This window comes from Chroicocephalus ridibundus, chromosome 15, assembly GCF_963924245.1.
Source record: "Chroicocephalus ridibundus chromosome 15, bChrRid1.1, whole genome shotgun sequence".
Classification (NCBI taxonomy): domain Eukaryota; kingdom Metazoa; phylum Chordata; class Aves; order Charadriiformes; family Laridae; genus Chroicocephalus; species Chroicocephalus ridibundus.
The window spans coordinates 6,121,396-6,140,438 of record NC_086298.1 but is presented as its reverse complement, the minus strand read 5'-3'; the positions used below and the strand labels follow the sequence as shown (position 1 = coordinate 6,140,438).

The 19,043-nt window shown below is 67.3% G+C and overlaps 2 protein-coding genes across 4 annotated transcripts; one reads left to right on the top strand and one right to left on the bottom strand.

The window, feature by feature from the left end:
- Nucleotides 1-70: 70 nt before the first annotated feature.
- On the top strand, nucleotides 71-5,682 carry FPGS (folylpolyglutamate synthase). 3 transcript variants are annotated; one of them, XM_063353020.1, is made up of 15 exons: nucleotides 71-173; nucleotides 2,098-2,226; nucleotides 2,340-2,393; nucleotides 2,493-2,557; nucleotides 2,640-2,754; nucleotides 2,872-2,949; nucleotides 3,246-3,307; nucleotides 3,408-3,510; nucleotides 3,609-3,686; nucleotides 3,758-3,905; nucleotides 4,004-4,102; nucleotides 4,282-4,432; nucleotides 4,532-4,607; nucleotides 4,950-5,016; nucleotides 5,116-5,682. In XM_063353020.1, the coding sequence occupies exons 1-15, from the start codon at nucleotides 153-155 to the stop codon at nucleotides 5,541-5,543; spliced, it is 1,674 nt and encodes a 557-aa protein (XP_063209090.1). In that variant the 5' UTR covers nucleotides 71-152; the 3' UTR covers nucleotides 5,544-5,682. The 3 variants fall into 3 exon arrangements, with proteins under 3 accessions (XP_063209090.1, XP_063209087.1, XP_063209088.1); XM_063353017.1 differs by lacking the exon at nucleotides 71-173 and adding an exon at nucleotides 921-1,047; XM_063353018.1 differs by lacking the exon at nucleotides 71-173 and adding an exon at nucleotides 1,926-2,011.
- Nucleotides 5,683-5,877: 195 nt separating this feature from the next.
- Nucleotides 5,878-17,707, bottom strand: ENG (endoglin). Its single transcript, XM_063353016.1, has 15 exons — nucleotides 17,539-17,707; nucleotides 13,345-13,502; nucleotides 10,933-11,067; nucleotides 10,189-10,351; nucleotides 9,817-9,973; nucleotides 9,481-9,613; nucleotides 9,056-9,230; nucleotides 8,822-8,964; nucleotides 8,548-8,685; nucleotides 8,056-8,100; nucleotides 7,837-7,947; nucleotides 7,497-7,742; nucleotides 7,219-7,282; nucleotides 7,010-7,111; nucleotides 5,878-6,551 (listed from the first exon to the last, which is right to left on the bottom strand). Exons 1-15 carry the CDS (start codon nucleotides 17,594-17,596, stop codon nucleotides 6,433-6,435), a joined length of 1,947 nt encoding a protein of 648 aa, XP_063209086.1. The 5' UTR covers nucleotides 17,597-17,707; the 3' UTR covers nucleotides 5,878-6,432.
- Nucleotides 17,708-19,043: the final 1,336 nt, after the last annotated feature.

Below are 19,043 nucleotides of genomic sequence, written 5' to 3'. Positions count from 1 at the left end.
AAATAAGGTGTACCACATGCAGCGGGTGATAACCTTTGGCATTTGATAGGTTGTCCGTTAACTAGGCTAATGGCAAAAGCTGCCTCAGTAGCATAAGGTCTCAGGGGAGGAAGCGGTGGTGAGCGGGGCCGTTCTCAGGACAAAAAGTGAGGATGATAAAGGACGTGTACAAGGTAAATGTCGGTGCGGGGCTCTCAAACAATGTCTCGTTGTGGCGGGGGGGACTTGCTTTCTTTGGAAAAAGAGATGAATTTGGTCGCCAGCAATAAGCCAGATGACTTCTGCCAGTTGTGAATAAACACGATCCTGTCCCAAAGGGCTGCTTTTACCCTGTGTCGCTCTTTTGTCTCAATGGAGAAAGCCACCGCAGTGCTTTAAAACAGCACCTCCCGCATCCCCGAGGGCTTTGGACATTGTGGCTCCACGGCCGCGCACCCCTCCGGGGGTCCCTGTGCTGTTAACGGGAGGGGGGCTCGGCACAAGGTGCATTAACCGGTAGCGTGAGTGGAGGTGGCTGTTAGGGGCAGCCCGGGGGCTCCACTGGCACCGGGGGAGGGTGATGCTGCCTGGCTCGGGGGTGTCCCTGCGCCCCCCTCTTGGCCTGTGGGGGCTGGGGTGGGATCCCCAGGGCTGCAGATCCCCAGGGCTGCAGAGCCCGGCTGGGCTCGGTGCTGCGCCCTCCCCCGAGGGGAGCGGCGGGGGCTCCCCCGGAGGCTCGGCGGGAGGAGGAAGGGTCCCCCGCCCACCCGCTCCCTCCCCACTGCCCCTCGCAAAGATGGCGCGTCGACCCCGTTTTCCCCCCCCCACCCGCCCCCGACGTGGCGCCGCGCTGCCCGTTTCAAAGATGGCGGCGGTGGGGGGAGGCACGGGGACACGGGGCGGTCCCGCCCCAGGCGGCGGCGCGAGCTCCCGGCGGCAGAGTGCGCGCGGCGCGGCGGGATGGTGGCGCGGGGGCTGCGCGCGCTGCGCGGGGCGCTGCGGGCGGCCGCCGCCGCCGGGCGCCGGTTCAGCACGCGTCCGGCGCGCGCCCCCGCCATGGACTACCAGGTACCGGCGGGGGAGAGAAGGGCCACGCGCGGCGGCGGCCAGGGCCCGGCGGCACCGGGGGGGGCTGCGCCCGGCCGGGCTGCGCGCTGCGTCTCGGGGCATCCGTCCCACCGGGCCCGGCACCTGGGGGCAGCGGCAGCCGCGGGGCTGCCCAGCACCGGGGGTCCCGTCCCAAACCGCAGGCCTGTGGGCTCCGGGACGGGCGGGGGGCTGCGGGGCGGTCCCGGTACCGTGCGGAGCGCCGAGCCCCTTCCCCGCCTGCGGGGCCGCCCCATCCGCCGCTCCCCGTCTCGCCCCTCTTTCCGCTGGGGACAGCCGGTGCACGGCCGTCATCCCCCAAAGCCCCGTCCCCCGCGCCATGGCGCATCCCGGGCGGGGGTGTCCCGTGTCCCCGCGGCTGCCTGGCGCCGTGGGGACGACGGCGACCCCCGGGCTGAGGGCCGGTGCGGAGACCCCCGCAGGCGGGAGCCGTCCTGCTCCTATCCCGTGCCACCGGTGCCCCCCCCCCGCCTGCTGGGACGGGGTCGGGCTGCTCGGGGGCGTGTGCCGTGCCGGGTCGCCTCTGCAGCACACGGCAGTGCGGGGGCCAGGCCCGCGTCTCCCCCCCCCCGGCGCCGGTTCCGGGGGCTCGGTGGCGGCGGTGCCCTCAGGCCGCGCAGCCACGTTGTCCCACGTGCAGGTGCAGCTCCGTGGCTTCGTTTGCGCCTCTAATTAAACACCGGCGGGGCGGGCATGCGGGCACTGGAGCGCCGCCCGCTGGCACCCACGGGTGGCCTTGTCCCGCTGGGGCGGGGGTGGCTGCCGGGTCCCCCCCCGGCGGGGGCAAGGGGCGGGCTCCCCCCGCCGATAAGTAGCCCGTCCCCGGGCTCTGGCGCTGCCGGCACGTCCCCGCGGGGCCATGGCAGAAGGGATGCTGTCGGCGTGGGCGGCCGCGGGCCCCGCTGAGGGGACCGAGCCCGATGGGGTGGGTCGGGGACAGGGCGGGGTGCAGCCCCGAGGCCGCGGTGATGGGCGCCATCCTCACCACCCCCCCCGGGGGGGTCTTTCCAGGACGCCATCCGGACCCTCAACACCCTGCAGACCAACGCCAGCTACCTGGAGCAGGTGAAACGAGAGCGTGGCGACCCCCGGGCCCAGCTGGAAGCCATGCGGGGCTTTTTGGAGAGGAGCGGGCTGAAGGTGAGGGGGGGGCGTCCCCATCCCGGTCCCACGACCCTCCGTTCTGGCAGCGGTGCCGCCGCGCTCGGCACTGGCCGCCGCGGGGGTCTCATGGGGTGGTTGACCTACGGCAGGTCGAGGACCTGGATCGACTGAACATCATCCACGTCACGGGGACGAAGGGCAAGGTGAGGCGGGGGGGGGGCGAGCGGGGGCCGCCGGCGTCTCTGGCTCCATTTCCCCCTGCCCCAGTATGGGGGGGGGGTTCAACGCTGCCGTCTCCCCAGGGCTCAGCATGCGCCTTTACCGAGTGCATCCTCCGCAGCTATGGGCTGAAGACGGGCTTTTACAGGTGGGCAGGGGGGGTCAGGAGGGTTTGGGGGGGCTGGTGGTGCCATGCCTGACTGTGCCCCCTTCCATCTGCCCCCCCCCAGCTCCCCTCACCTGGTGCAGGTGCGTGAGCGGATCCGCATCAATGGGCAGCCCATCAGCAAGGAGCTCTTCAGCAAGTACTTCTGGCTTGTCTACAACCGCCTGGAGGAGACCAAGGTGGTGGCAGTGGGGCTTGGGGGTGCTCCCTCCCTCGGGGCCCCCCCCGGGGCTGTGTGCCCCAGCGCCGGTTGGGGATGGCCTGTTCTGTCCCTTTACACCCGCTCTCCCCGGCAGGACCCGGAGCATGCCAGCATGCCGGCGTACTTCCGCTTCCTCACCATCATGGCCTTCCACGTCTTCCTGCAGGAGAAGGTCGGTGGTGGTGGCCTCCAGCTTGTGATGGGGATGTCAGGTTGGTGGGGACCTCAGGGAGGCGGGGACATGGGATCCAGCCCCCACGTGGGGCAGAACTCGCATCGGTCAAGCTGTCATGGCTGTAACCAGGGGCTGCTAAGCCAGTTGGGTCGTCCCCCCACGAGTGGGGTACATGTGCAGGCACAGGTTTGGAGGGGGGGTGGCAGGGACCCGGCCTCACCCATATCTCCGAATCCATGGGGACACATGCTGCTGGTGGCTCTGTGATGGCTCCAGTGTCCCCATGTCCCCAGGTGGACCTGGCAGTGGTGGAGGTTGGCATCGGCGGCGCCTACGACTGCACTAACATCATCAGGTAGGAGCTGGCGGGGCTGAGCCTGTCCCCTGGGGGTGCCAGGGCCTGCTGTCCCATGGTGGGGGGGGACAGTGGGGACACTGCCACGTTGCGTCCCCAGGGCGCCGGTGGTGTGTGGGATCTCCTCCCTGGGCATTGACCACACCAGCATCTTGGGGGACACCATGGAGAAGATCGCCTGGCAGAAGGGGGGCATTTTTAAGGTAGGGAGACCCAGTCCTCCCCCCTTTCATGGTTTCGGGGTGTGCTTCCCAATGGCCCTGAGCAACCCCATGGCCCTGAGCACCCCGATCCTTTGCAGCCCGGCGTGCCGGCATTCACCGTGATGCAGCCGGAGCGGCCACTGGAGGTGCTGAGGGACCGAGCCCAGGAACGGGAGGTGAGTTGGGTGCCAAGGGGGTGGACGTGGGGTACCTCATGGCGGGGGGGCTCAGACACCTTTCCCCACAGTGTCCCCTCTACCTCTGCCCGGAGCTGGACGCCTTCGAAGGGGACCACCGGGCACTGGAGCTGGGGCTAGCGGGTGCCCACCAGCGCTCCAACGCCGCCCTGGCCCTGCAGCTGGCACGGACCTGGCTGCAGCGCCGCGGCTGCCGGGGTAAGGCATGGGGACGGGGGGGGGGGGGGGGGGGGGGGGGGGGGGTGTCGGATCCCGCTGTGGTCCCCAGGGTCTCAGCGGGGCACCCGTCCCCCCAGGTCTCGGGGAGCTGAAGGAGGTGCCACCAGGTGTGGAGCTGGTGGGGAGGCCAGTGCCGCTGGCGCCCGCCTTTCAACCCACCGATGCCATGATCCAAGGTGCAGTATGGCCGCCTTGGGACCCCCCCCAGCCACGTCGCAGGGCTCGAGGGGGGCCATGCTGGGACCCCAGCCAGTGCCGCCTGTGCTGGAGGGCACAGCCTGGCTGCCTGCACCGGGGTTCCGGTGCTGGAGGGGTGTGTGGGGGTCCCAGCCGTGCCCTGTGCCCCCCCTTCCAGGTTTGCGGGACACCGAGTGGCTCGGCCGGACACAGGTGCTGCCCCGCGGCCCCGTGACGTGGTACCTGGATGGTGCCCACACCACCAGCAGCGTCCAGGCCTGCGTCCGCTGGTTCCGCCAGGCCGCCCTCAACCAGGACAAGCCCCACGAGTAAGGAGGGGACACGACGGGGGCCGGGGGGGGACACATGGTGGTGGTGGTGCTGGGGTTCCCCATGGTGCACGGGCCACCCTCCCTCTCTCCCTGCAGCGGCTCCGAGGTGCGCGTGCTGCTCTTCAACGCCACGGGGGACCGGGACACGGCGGCGCTGCTCAAGCTGCTGCTGGTGAGGTTTTGGGGAGGGGGGTGCAGGGGTGGGGGGGGGTGTCACTGCGGCCGGACGGCTGCGTTCTCTGCGTGCGCTGGGACCTGCTTCGCTGCGGGTGCGGGAGCCGCGAGGTGGAGCTGGTGCCCTGTCTGTCTGTCTGTCTGTCTGTCCACTGCCCTGCTGTCCCCACCTCGGTGCCCCCCTCAAGGGTTTCACAGCCCCGGGTGCAGGGGGTGACTCGGCTCACCCCCTCCCCGGACCAAACCCCCGTAACCCCACCAGTGTGGGACTGGTCCCAGTGGACATGCCATGTGGGGGTCCTGAGGGCCCCCCCAGTGCTCACCCCCCCTCTCCCCACAGCCCTGCCACTTCGACTACGCCGTTTTCTGCCCCAACTTCACGGAGGTGTCGGTGGCCAACAACGCTGGTGAGTGCTGGGGAGCCGGGGTCCTCCCCGGCCCCCCTCCATCCCTGACCCCTCCCCGGCCCCCCCCCAATCCCTGACCCCCATCCCCATCCCTCCCAGACCAGCAAAACTTCAACGTGACGCTGGAGAACGCCCTGACCCGCTGCCTGGAGAACCAGCGGACGTGGACCCGGCTGCTGGAGGAGAAGGGGGGGCAGGACCCCTGGCTCCCGGCCCCGCTGCGGACAGGGGGGCTGCTGCAGCCGACTCCCCCGCGAGGGACCCTGCTCCTGGTCCCCCCGGCCCCACGACCCCTCAATTCCCCCTCCCTGGTCTTCCCCTGCCTGGCCCAGGCACTGCGGTGGGTGGCGCAGGGCCGGGACCCCCGGCTGGCAGCACCCGCGGCCACGGGGGCTCATCCCCACCCCGTCGCCAGCAGCGGGGCCGTGCTGCTGCGGGAGGCAGCCGCCGTCCGCGTCCTGGTCACTGGCAGCCTGCACTTGGTGGGGGGGGTCCTCCGGCTCCTCGACCCCACGCTCTCCCAGTAACTGGGGGGGGACTGGGGCTTTGCACCTCTTTTTACTTGAAGCAATGGTTCTGCCCCCGCTGATGCTCGGAGGCAACCGGGGGGGACATGCGGGACCCCCAGCCCCATCCCGGCTTGTCCCTTTTCACCCCAGTGCCTTTCACCCGTGCCTCACCCTGGGGACACTGGCTGTGGGGGGGGCATGCTCCCGGCCCCCAACCCGCCTTGGTAAGACTGACTTGGGGGGGACCCCGGGCTCTGGGGGGGCTGCCCTAGGCTGGTGCTGGGTCCCTGGAGCCCAGGGGGGTGGGCAGTTTTGGGAGGGGGGGGGGATGTAGGTGGGAGCCTCAAGATGCAGCGAGGCTCGGTATCAGGGCACGACTAATTTAACGTAGGGGAGATTTTTATTATTATTAATAAGAGTTTGTAACTTGGACGGGGACCTGAGGAAGGGTGGTTTCTGCTCATCACCCCACACGGGGGGCAGCAGCCCTGCACCCCCCCACCCCAATAAACCTCTTGCTGCTCCCAGTGGTGCCTGCTGCCTTCCTGGGGGGATGCGGGAAGAGTGTGGGGTGTCCCCCCATGTGCTGCGACACATTCTGGGGGCACCCGCTTCCCCCCCACACACCCCCATTTGATGGGGAGCCTTGGGGGTGGCTTTGGCAGTAGCTGCTCTCTCCGCCTTCCCGGTGCACCCAGCAGCAGGGCACCCCGGGGGAGGGTTGCAGGGTGCCCCCCCCCCCAGCATGGGCTGCCCTTGGGGAGCCAAAGCATTCACTGAATGAGTAACGGAGGCCCCCTCCGGGCTTGGCCTGAGATTTGGGGCAAAAAAATAGCTTAATGGGGCTGGGGTGGGTCCCCAAGTCCGGCAGCCAGGGGCTGGGTGGGCTCGGGGGGGCCCGGGGGGGTCAGGCCATGCTGCTGGTGGAGCAGGGGGTGCTCTGGGTGCTGCCGATGCTGTGGTTGGTGCTGCTGCTCTCTGAAGCTGGTGCCGTGCTGGAAACCGGCTGCAGTTTGGAGATGGGACCTGGCTGACGCCGTGCGCCGCGGGGAGAAACACCAAGGGGCACCAGACTCAGGGCGGCCGGCGGTGGCCATGGCTCGTCCCCACGGGACTTTCCAGCCCCCATGCATGAACCCTCACAGATTGCTCCCCAGCCATCCCCTGAGCCCCCATGATGGAGATGGGCATGGGGGACCATGGTGGCACCAGGAGCAGGAGGGAGGACAGGTGGCAGGGGGGACCCCAGGGCAGTGGGGGGACCCTGAGGAGCCGTGGCCACCCTGAGCAGGGTCATTCCCTTGTGGCATTGCCGGGAGAGCCATATGGATGGTGGCAGCACAGCAGCCTGGTCCCTCACTCACCCAGGGACCTCGGACGGAGGGCTTTGGGCTAGGGGGGTATATGGGGCACCCAGCAAGGGACATGTGTGGGAGGGCAACCCCCATCCCACTGCGGGCATCCCCGGGGTGGTGGATACTCACGGGTGTGTGAGTAGATGTACCAGAGCCCGGCGGTGAGGAGTGCCCCGATGAGGAAGGCGCCGAAGGTGATGCCCAGGACGGCGGCCAGTCCCAGCCCGCGGTCTGTAGGGGGACAAGGCTGTCAGAACCGCCATGCTGGTGGTGGCGGGGGGGGAGTTCCCTTTCCATCCCCATTCCCACCCCAGCCCTGTCTCCTGGCCCAAACTCACTGTTGGGCAGCCGCCAGCTGTCCTTCACCGTCACCTCCAGGACCTTCTCAAAGATGGTGTTGTTCTGCAGAGGTGGAGGTTGGGGTGAGGAGGGGGGGGACACCCCTGTCCCCTCCCGTACCCCCAGTGGGTGATGGGGCTGGGAGCCCCCATGCTCTTCGGGGACCGGGGATGCTGCTCCTGGCCAGGTGACAGAGCCTGGCAGTTGAGGACAAACCAGGCTGCCATCACCGATGGTGCGGACCAGCATGGTGGCATCACGGAGTGGGGTTACTGACCTGCAAGCCAGCCTTGCACTTGAGGGTGGCGGAGAAGGGGACGCGCCCGCCCTCGGGGACGGCGTAGGTGAAGCGGAAGCGCCAGACCTTCCTCCCGTGGCTGCTGGGGGGGCCTTCCATCACGGTCACTCCTGCCCCACGCGCCTCCCCCGCCTCCACCAGCAGCTCCGGCTCCTGCCCCGGTGCCACCAGCCAGCATTCCTTCAGCTGCAGGTCGGCCGGGTGGTCCTCCCACCGCATGGACGCCTGCCGTGGGGACAGGGGGGACATGCTGTCAGGGATGCCAGCCCAGGGACAGCGGGACACTCCCCGAGCCTGGGCACTGAGACGGTGGCGGTACCTGCACGAAGGCCTCCTTGTTGACCTCCAGCTCCGTCTGTGGTGCCTCAAAGGCAGCAGTGGGGAAGAGGCGCAGGAAGAGCTCCCGAGGGATGTTGCATTCGAAGGCCACCTGCAAGTGGGAATGGTGCTGCTGAGGCCACCCACAGCACCCGGTGGCAGCACCAGCACCCTCCTCCCGTGGTCCCACTCCGGACACGCCGGGAAACCGGGCTCTTACCCGCACGCTATGGAGCACTGCGCCCTTGGCCAGGCTAAGGATGAGCTGCAAGAAGGTAGGAAAGGCTGGGTCAGCCAAGTGGTCCCCACTGCTGGGGGGGACCGATGGGATGGGATGGGATGGGATGGGATGGGATGGGATGGGATGGGATGGGATGGGATGAGATGGGACGGGATGAGACGGGATGGGATGGGGCCCATGATGGGATGGGATGGGATGGGATGGGATGGGATGGGATGGGATGGGATGGGATGGGATGGAGGGGGTCCCACGCTGGGATGGGAGATAGTGTCACACCCTGGGGGGTCTCACCCACACCACCCCCATCTCCTCCATCTCCGCCAGCACCTGGGTGCAGCAGCAGGGCTCAGCTCTGTGTCACACCAGGACGTTTCCCACCATGCAAAAGCAAGGAGGTCCCAGTTGAAGCCCCCATGGGGCATCAGCAGGGCTGGGTGGCAGTGCCCCAGCTGCGTCCCCCCCCCCCCTCACCTCATTGTTGGCGTGGCCCCTGCCCTCCAGTGAGGTGCCGCAGTGGCTGAGGGGGGTTTTCAGCATGAAGTGAGTAGCGTTTTTCTCTGCCTGGCAGCTGATGTCCCTCAGGGTGATGTTCACCACGTCCTTGATGGGCTGGGAGAAAAGCACCTGGCGGTCACCGCCGTCTGGGGACAGCCCCGTGCCACCCACCCCCAGCACCTGGAGCAGGATGTGACTCCCTGGGTGATGCCAGTGGGTGGCGGGGACACCACTACCACCACCCCCTCACCTCCAGGTGAGACCTGGCGATGACGATCTCCATGGTTTCATCCGTGCACTTCCAGGGCTGGAGCATGAGCAGCAGCATGTGGGGCAGCATGTTGGGGGGGGGTGGGGGGGGGTTGGTCGTCGCGGGCACCCTCCTGACTGCCTCTGTGGGATGGGGAGATGGGGAGACTTAGTGGGGGCAGCGGGACACCCCCCCCCCCCCCCCCCCATCCCACCCAAGCCCCAAGGGCCTCACCATGCTCCTGGATCTCCAGGCTGACACGGGCGCTGGCGGGGATGGTGGAGTAGGAGGCGATGACACTGTAGTTCTTCTCAAAGGCTTTGGCGATGAGGCCCTGCTCCGTGTCCGGCAGGTGCTCCCCTGGGATCAGCGGTGAGGGGATGTGCACAATCTTGTAGTTCCCGGAGACCTATGGTGGGGCAGGACAGAATGGGGGCGGGGGGGGGTGCTGAGTGGGGATGGGGACAGCTGAGGATGCTCAAGGTAGGGATGGCTTCTGGATTCGTCACCATTAGGAGGGCTTGCAGCAAGGGGGCTGCCACCTCCCTGTGCCCAATGTCCCCAGATGCCCTCCTGCCACTCCCCCCACCCCCCCCCCCATGCCACCAGCCCCCTTGGCGGGGGTGGGAGACACACACACACATCCTGCTCAGCCCTACCAGGAACTGGATGTGGCAGTTGTTGACGGAGAGGGACCAGGTGAGGTTGGCCCGGCTCTGCAGGATGAGGATCTGGTCGCTCACGGTTCTCTCAGGACAGCTCAGGGACAGGTTCACCTCCGCGATGGGGAAACTGGGAAACCACAAGACAACCCCCCCCCACCAGCATCATCCTCCTGCACCGGCAGATCCCATAGCCCCCGCCTCGGGATGGGGGGGTGTCTGCCTATGAGACACCCCAATCCCTTCCCGAGCATCTCCAAGCGTGTCCCACCGCCTCTGCCACTGCCTGTCCCGCGGCTCCTGGGGGGTCCCACCACCTGCGCGGCGCCGTACCTGTGCTCGGGCTGCAGGCGGACGATGTGGGCGGCCCTGGTGCTCTGGGCATCCCTGCGCGAGCAGCCCTTCACCCCGTGGAAGAAGACCTCGGTCTCCAGGTGCGGCATGGCGTTGAAGCGTTCCTGGGGGACGCATTCTGGGGGGCTGCCGGCATCTGCGGAGGCGAGGGGGGTGTGTCACCAAAGCCAAACTGGGCTCAGTGGGTGGGGAGATGCTTGGGGCCAGCCCTGATGCTGTGGGCCAGGTTTCATCAGTCCCCGTAGCATCTCCCCTGGGACTGTGCATCTTCCCAGCGGGTTGTCATCTGTTGGGAGCAGGGAGAGCTGCCCACCCTGTTTCCCCCCAGCACCAGCCCCCGGTCCCACGCACCTTCTCCCAGCCGGACCTGCACCCAGCGGGGGTCCCGCAGCTCGCTGTAGGACGTGATGCCCCCGTAGGCACCCTGAGCCCAGGCCAGTAGTTGCCCCTCGCCGGTGGCCGCGGGCAGCTCAGGGCCGGGAGTGACGGTGGTCCCCAGGCTGAGGTGGGCGTCCTGCAGGGCGAGCAGCAGCCTGAGCTGAGGAGTGGGGGGCCAAGGCACATCCCTCCCCAGCTTGGGCTGGTGTGGGTAAAGCATGGAAAGCCTCTGGCACGGAGAATGTGAATGTAAAGCTAAGCCAGGCGGGCACCCCTGGAGCCCCGGCTCCATCGTGGCTGGGGGTCACCCCGTATTGAGCAGGGGTTTTTTGGGCCACGGACTGGGAGCGGTGTGGGCGGCCAGCGGCACGCGGAGAGCTCAGCCCACTTTATTATTAGCTGCAAACAAAGCAGGAGGTTTATTTTGCTAACAAAGCGCCCGGCCCCGGCTCAGCTCGCTGGAGCCAAACCCCATCCCTGACCTTCCTCCCTCCGGCCGGAGGAAACAGGAGCTTTTTCCAGCCCTGTGCGTCATTCCCTGCCGGGCCAGCCCCATGCTCAGCGCCACCGGTAGCATCCAGGCGCGTCCCCTCCTCCCCAGGGCACTGCGAGCATCCTCTCCAAGGATGGAGGACCAGTCTCCGCCAGGGACACCCCACAAACATCTCCAGGGATGGCCCCAGCCCTGCTGCCCCGGCGCTGGGCTGTGACACTCACGGTGCGGACAAGCAGGTCTGGGCACGGGGAGGTGACGATGGCGGAGCAGCGGCCACACAGGAGGACAAGCACCGCTGGCCGGGTACAGCCACCAGCTTGTGGCATGACGGACACCTTCAGTGGGAAGGCAGAAGCCTGTGGAGGGGGAAAGGGGAGCGCATCAGCACAGCGGTCATCAAGCCTCAGTTGCTGTCACCTACCTGGCTGCACCCCCGGCTACCCCCCCTGCCCCCAGAGACAGAGGGAGCAGAGAGAGCCCAGAGCGCCCTTGGGCTTGCCCCGAGCACGGGCCATGCAGGAGGCAGCCGTGGCTGGGTGTAGGGAGCAGGTCAGGCGATGCAGAGATGCCACGTGGCCCAGTACCCACATTGGTGGGGGCAAACACCCCCCCCCAGCTCTCCCGAGCAAGGTACCAGGGCATTCCCACCCTGGGGTCCAGGGCACCCCCATACTGGGGACTGGGGCATCTTTGAGTCAGGGACCGGGTAATCTCTGTACTGGGCACCAGGGTGTCACCCCGCTGGGGACTGGGGTGTCCCCACACCAGAGACTGGCATGTCCCCACACTGGGGACTGGGGCATCCTTACACCAGCAACTAGAGCATCCTCGCACTGGGGACTGGGGTGTCCCCACACGGAGGGCTGGAGCATCCCCACACTGGGGCCAGGTCATCCCCACCCTGGGCACCCGAGTACCCCCACCCTGGGCACCAGGGTGTCACCCCACTGAAGACTGGAGCATCTCTGCCCCAGACCGGGACATCCCCCTGCGGGTTTCCCTGCCCGGTCCCAGCACCGTGCAGCCTCTCCAGGCTTGGGACCGGCTGTACCGGTGTACAGGGATGCTGGGGGCACTGGGATGCCGGGGGTACAGAGGTGGCGCACACTGCTCCCCATGGCCGGCACTGCCCGGCAGCCTCCAGCTGGAAATCCGGATGGGGAAGCTGAAAGGCCAGGCGCTAAGTTTGGCAACCACCACCTGAATCATTGCTCGCAAAGTGCTGAGCCAGGCGGCAGGCAGGGAAAACCAGCCGGGGGCCGGGGGTGGAGGCAGCCGCCGGTGCCGGGCACGGGGCCGGCGGGATGGGGCCATGGGCATCCCGGCCTGGCAGTGGCCCTGTGGCGAGCGTGGGTGGCCGGGGACCCCGGGTGGCCCCGGGCGTCGGGGAGGAGCCGGCGGCTGTTTTTCCTGCCGCGTGTTTTGCAGCGCTCCATTGTTCGGCTGCGCGAGTGGCGGGAGCCTCGCCGCTGCCCCGACGCCGCCTTTCAGGTTATTTTTTTCTTTTTCTTTTTCTTTTTTTTTTTTTTTTTTCATCGTGGGGATCTGCTTATAGAAAGCGGCTTCCAGTAATTCTTCTATAAGTGGAGCTGCATCCCTGCCTGGCTCCCCCCGCATGCCACAGGGCTTGGTGCCACAGCCGTGACATCAGTGTGTCCCCCCTGCCGCCGCTGGTGACAACCACGGGGCACCCCCGGGTCACATCCGGATGGGACAGAGGGGCTCTTGCAAAATCCACCCTCCCCAATGGCTCTGGGCCCAGCTCCCGCCTCCCCCCGAAAAGCAGAACTGGGAGAGCTGGGAGGTGGCGGAGGGGAAATGTGGCGCCAGGAGGCCCAAAGCTGGGCCAAAATTGGGTGTTGGGTTTGCCGGGGCGCAGCCTGTGCCCGGGGAGCTGTGCCACGCTGCAGAGCAGCCGTGCAAACCCCCGTGCTGGTGCAAATCCATGCGCCAGTGCAAAGCCACCCACCAGTATAACCCAGCAGCGGCACCAGCCAGGGATGCAGCCCCAGCCCCGCTGCTGCTCTGCGCCCATCCTCACCCAAAAGCTGCCCGGGGCACCCACAATGCAGTTATCACCCCTCAGCAGGCCGTGCAATTGCTGGCGACCCGGTTTCCGCTCGTTTGGCCACCTTCAAGTGATGTGCCTCCCTCTATCCCTCCCCCTGTCCCTCCTTCCATCCTTCCTTCCATCCCTGCCTCCATCCTTCCATCCCTCCTTCCATCCTTCTATCCCTCCTTCCATGCCTCCATCCCACCTTCCATTCTTCCATCCCTCCTTCTGTCCCACCCTCCGTCCCTCCCTGGCATGGTCCCCATCCGGTGCCCGTGGCTCTGCCCTGCTCCTGCACTGGGACCAGGCCACCTCCCCAGGGAGACAGGGGTTCCTGGGACGTCCAGTGCAGGGACAGCATCGGCCGATGGAGAAGTTGCCTCTAAAGGCTTTAAATCCCCGTTGGGGCCAGACGCTGGGAGGGGAAGCTCAGTGAAGGCACCATGGAAAAGGGTAAACAGGGTCCTCTCGCTGTGCCTTAGTTTGACAGCGGAGACACCCTGCCCAGCGGGGACAGTGCCAGGGTGACAGTGACGAGGTGACAACGCTGAGGGGATGCACCAGGACCCCGCTCGCTCACCTTGGACCACTCGACGCTGAGGACGTGGACTTCATGGCCGGTGCCCACGGAGCTGTTGCTGATGCAGCCCCGCGGCACCGTGCTGGTGGCGTAGGACAGGGTGATGGGTGGCTCCCCCGTCACCGGCTGCAGGTCACAGCCCTCGGCTCTCCCGGGATCTGGGTGGAAAACAAGCAACCGTCAGTCCCTGCCGCACGGATGTGGGGACAGGGAATGTGGGGTGACATGACATGGGGGGGGACGTGACATGGGAGGGGGCTGCATCGCAACGTCAGCCCTGGCGCTGCCCCCACACCCCCGGCACGGTGTCACCGCGGTCCCGCTGCCGGCACAGCGCCCGCAGGACATCTGCTACGTGTCTGCTCGGGGCTCATCTGCCGCCGCCGTCCCCCGGCGCAATCACGTTAATGACCCTCGGATCCGGGCTGGAAAAATCTGCTGTCCCTGCTCGGCACTGCCGCGTGCCAAAACTCGCACCCGGCTGCCCCCAACGCTCGGGCGGTGGCGGAAGCCCCCCCGCATCCCCCCGCCATGCCGCAGGAAAGCGGGAAGCTCAGGTATGGAAATGGCTGTAAAGCTCATCCTCCGCAGGCGCTGAGGCGTGAGCCTTGCCCCGTCCCGCACCCCCCTGCGCGGCGCGCGAGCGAGCGGGGCTGGGGGCAGCTGCCAAGGGAAATCCTGAGTGCAAACAGCCGCTTGAAGGCCTGATCCTGTAAATCCCCGTTTTCCTCGGCCATTTCCCCTGCCCTGGGCAGCCCTGCCGCAGCCAGGCTGTCCTCAAGCTGGCCCCTGCGCTGGGAGGCGGTGGGGGGACCCACTTGCACCCATGGATGCCCCCTTGCAGGGGGCTAGGCAGGATGGAACCCCACACCACAGCTGGGGGAGGTCTCCATGGGCACACGGTGCTTGGGGCACTGTGTTTGGTTTGGAGGTGGCCACTGAGCTCTGTCCCTTCCTGTCCCATCCTTTCCCAACCCTGGTGGCTCTAGCCACCATGCCGGGAGGCAACCGGACCCCGAGCCAGGGCCACCCCCGCCTGGACCATGGCTGGAGGGTGCGATGCTCCGGGAGTCGAGGCTTCGGGATGCAGCAGCCAGTAAAGGGCCACCCGTGCCATGTCACATCCATCACAGTGTCCCCGGCCCACGTCTCTCTGTCGGGGTCGCGTGGCCGCGGCGGTGGGGTCACAGCGCAGACCCCCCCCCCCCCGCGAGTGACGCTGCCGCGGGCCCACCTATTGTCTGGCGCTTCCTCCCCCCGGCACGGCGGCCGTGTGGCCGGCAGCATCAGGAGGAAGATAAACAGCCTCTTATCTGGGCGCCACAGGCTGCGTCCCTCTTCCCCTCTGCTCCTGCCCCAACGGCACCGGGCACAGCCATGCAGCCCCCGGCATGGCTGGGCTGAGGACGGGCAGCTCGTCACACCTCCGGCAGCATCCCACGGGGAGGTCAGGCAGGGCCAGGGGGCCGCGGCCAGGCTTGCCCCCGGCACAGGGCAGGGATGCCAGAGGAGGGGATGTGGGGCAGCGGTGCCAGCCGGGCACCGTCATTCCCTAGGGAAGGCAGCGGGCTCCAGCATTATGTCAGGATCAGATAAGGGGGCTCAGCTGGGCCGCCCGGGGCGATCAGATAAGGGCCCTGTTATTTTTGTACTCCGGGAAAGGGAAAAAAAAATAAAAAGGAAGAAAGAAAGAAAATCCACTTTATGTTTTTCCAGCCGCCCGCCCTCTCCTTCGCTCCGGTGTGGCTGAGACCAGGGAGCAGGGAAGGTGTCGCCGTGGTCCCCCATCGGGTCGGGGGCCAGAGGGATCAACGACTGTTTTTTTGGGAGCAGATCAAAGGCCCCGGGTGCAGAGTAACGCCCAGGGGTGCCGGGACGGGGGATGCAGGGCTGGGGTGGCTCCAGCAGCCCAGGATGCCCCATGGGACAGGCAGCGCCACTCCGGCATCCCGGCATCCGGCTGTGCCGCCTCGGCACTTGTGTAACGAGCTGGATGGTCTCAGCCCAGCTCAGGAATGGGGATGGACTTAGTGCTGCAAACTCGGGGGGAAGTTTGCACATATTCCCCCCGAGCCACTGCTGGCTGTTACACCATGCGGAGGTGGCACTGGGGCTCAGATGATGGGGTGGATGGGACCAGGCTTTGGGGTTGACGCAGACCGTGTCATACCTGCCCCTCTCTTAAGCCAGCCGGGCGCTGAACAGCCTCTCCCCAGGGACGGGAAGGGACGTCCCAGCACTGTGCTCGCCCCACGGGGAGCAGCGCTGGTCCCTGCTGGGATAGGAGGCACAAAGTCCCCCACCTCTGGAAGCCTGCTGTGTCCTTGAGGCTCCACGGCACTGTACCCGCCCTGGGCACCCCCAGCCCATGGCACTACACCCACTGTGGGCACCCCCAGCTCCCCGAGACTGTGCCTGCCATGGGCACCCACAGCCCCACAGGTCCCTGGGGGGAGGCAGCAGCCAGACAGGACATGGCCTGTGCGCCACAGCTAGGCAGGACGGGGACCATATGGCACCGCTACGCAGGACGGGGACCATATAGCACAACTACACAGGACAGAGACCACATACCACAGCTACTCAGGTCAGGGACCACACAACACAGCTACTCAGGATGGGGACCGTACGGCACAGCTGCATAGGGTAGGGATGATATGGCGCAGTCATAGAGGACACCAGCACAGGGTGGGAATGGTATGGCACAGATGAATAGGACATGGGCTATATGGAAGAGCTACACAGGACAGGGATCATACAGGCACAGTTGTATATGACAGGGACTGTATGGCTCAGTTACGCAGGACAGGGACCATATGGCACAGCTACATTAGCTAGGGACCATATAGCACAGTTAGGACACGAACTGCATTACACAGCTCAATAGGACAGGGACCATATGGCACAGTTACTCAGGATGGGGACCATACGGCATAGCTGCATAGGGCTCAGCCCATATAGCACAGTCACGTCAGTGCAGGGACTGTATGGCACAGCCATATAGGATGGAGACTGCATGGGACAAATACAAAGGACATAGGCTGTAGGGCACGGCTACGTGGGACAGAGACGGCTTTGCAGAGCTGCATAGGATGGAGACCAGATGGCACAGCCACATAGTATAGGGACTATACATCACAGATAGGGAGGACAGGGCCTCTATGGCACAACCACATAGGATGCAGAGCACATGGCACAGCCATAGGACAGGGACTGTATGGCACAGCTGTGGGGGACACGGACCTTCTGGCACAGCGGTGTAGGATGGGGACCGTACAGCACGGCTACGGGGGACATGGCCCACATGGCACAGCCTCACTGGGCAGGGACCGCCTGGCAGAGCTGCCGGGCAGTGACCAGGGGTGACAGCAGGCAGGGAGCGGGCACAGAGCATGGCAGCGGGGACACCCCAGCAGCACCCACCGCTGCTGGCCCCCGTGATGGCTGGGAGGGACCGACACAACTGGGACAGGCTGTCCCACCAGCCTCGGCCTCTGCCTTCCCACTTCCCTTTCCCTCTGACGGTGGGTCGCGTCCCCGGGCCCCCCAGCTCCCTGCCTTCCATCCGGCATGGGTGTCCCCACGCCTGTCCCCCCTTGAAGTTCCCCCTGCGGCTTCGCAGAGACCTTGGGGCGGCTTTAGCGCTTCCCAGCCGGACTGCTCAGGAGGCAGACAAGTCCCCAGCCCCGTCCCCACAGCCGATGTGGTGCTTTGTGGGGTTTTTCCCACTCCTCACCCTGGCTCCCTGTCAACACCCCCCCCAGACCCCGCCGTGCCGGGAGGCCATGGAAGCTGCCCCAGACCCCGCGGGTGTCATTGCCTTGGCCGGGGCACAGCAGCCCTGGTGACGCAGCCTGGATTTCGGGGGTGCTGGGGAGGGCAGGGCCGTGCTGTGTGTCCCCGCCCGGGGCTGTTGGAGGGGTTGTCCCTCCCCACCTCTGGGGCTGCCCCCCAAAACCTTCTCCCCTGGAGGGCTGCCGGGGGTGACAGTGCCCATGCCAGCACAGCCGAGACCCCTTCGTCCACGGACCCACTGACTCCCGGGGAGATGGACGGGGGAGCGTCCAGGGGACGGAGCTGCTCCCGGGACGGAGTCACCGGTGGGTCCCGCAGCCGGTCCCATCCCGGGGTTCCCGTCCGGGGGTCCCCTCCCCTCGGTACCCCCCCTCCATCCGCATCCCCATCCCCACTCACCCGGGCGGCCGAGCAGAGCCAGCAGCAGCGGCAGGAGCGGGGCGGTTCGGGGGCCCATGTCCGCCTGCGGCCGCTGCCCCGGAGCCAGCGCCGAGTGCCGGGCGGCGGCGGCGGCAGGAAACCGACTCCCTTCGGAGGAGGGTCCGCGGGCGGCGCGGCTCCGCGCCGGGAGGAAATGCCGCTGGCGGCGCTGGGGCCGTGCCGGCGGCGGGGGGGGCGGGAGCTGCCCGCAACGGGGCGAAGGGGGGGGGAGAAGGGCGGACATCCCCCCCCGGGAGGGGCCGTGCCTCAGTTTCCCCACAGCGTCACCTCCAGAAGGGTGTGCTGGAAGTGCCCCGAGCACCGGGAAGGGGGCACTGGCATCGGGGTGGGTGTCCCCAGGGACCCTCCTGGGCTGACACTGATGAGGGGAGGGGTGGGACACAGGGGTTTGGAAGTGCCCGGGTAGGGTGTACCGCGTCCCCCCCAGAATGTGCCCATGCACGCTGCTGCAGCACAGCCCGACCCCCACGGCGAGGAGGGGCAGCCCCTGTCCCCATTGCCCAAGTGATGGGGGTCAGGGGCTGCCCCATGACAACGGGGACAGGGGCTGCCCCACAGCACCCTGGCAGTCAGTCCCCATGGCCCCCGGCGGGGTCATCATGCCCCAGGCCGGTACCTGCCCCATGGCCCTGGATGCCCACTTCGGGGCCAGGGGCACATGGAGGGACACAGTGCTGCTGCCTGCCTTGCCTGTACCCTCGGACCGCCTGAAAATCCCAGCCTGGCAGGTGGGTTTGGGGTTGGGATGTCCCCTGGGAAAAGGCTGACTGGGCAAGGGGGCTGGGGGGGGGTGTCACAGCAAAGCACCGCTGAGGGGGGAGCCACGGAGTGGCTGGGGGGAGCCACTTCTGCACCCCTGCGCCATTCCTCCTACATGTGCCAGCGGCTGCTGCCCGAGGTGAGAGTCCTCACACAGATAACGGTGGGGCTGGGAGCCGGGATGCCCGTGCTGGGGGTGGGCACAGGCCCCCGGGGGTGGTCTACATCCTAAGCCATGGCCGTGGGCAAGGGGACAGCATGGGGACCTGCCGGGGAAGCCAGCAAGGCCTGTCGCCACCAGCCAGGATGTCCCCGGAGATGTCCTGACCCTGGGGTGAGCAGCAGACATCTCCCATGACAGAGCACTGCCATCTCCTGGGGACCGTGGGGACGGGTGCTCACCCAGGCATGGGGACCGGGATGGGGACGAGGATCAGGCACCCCTGCCCTCCCGCACTCCTCTCCCCACAGTGACACCGCAGGGCGAAGAGCAAGAAGCCCTCAGGATGGCGGTGGCTGCAGGGTGACAGACAGGAGGGTGGCCGTGACTGCAGGGTGGCCGCGTGTGCAGCCCCGTGCGCGCCGTTCAGCCCCAGCACAGCATCTTCCCCCCGGCTGCAGCTTACGGGGCGGCCTCGGGCTTTCCAGACAGAGCAAAAGCATCCAAAACCCCATCACCAAGCACCCAGGGGCCGTGCCGGGGA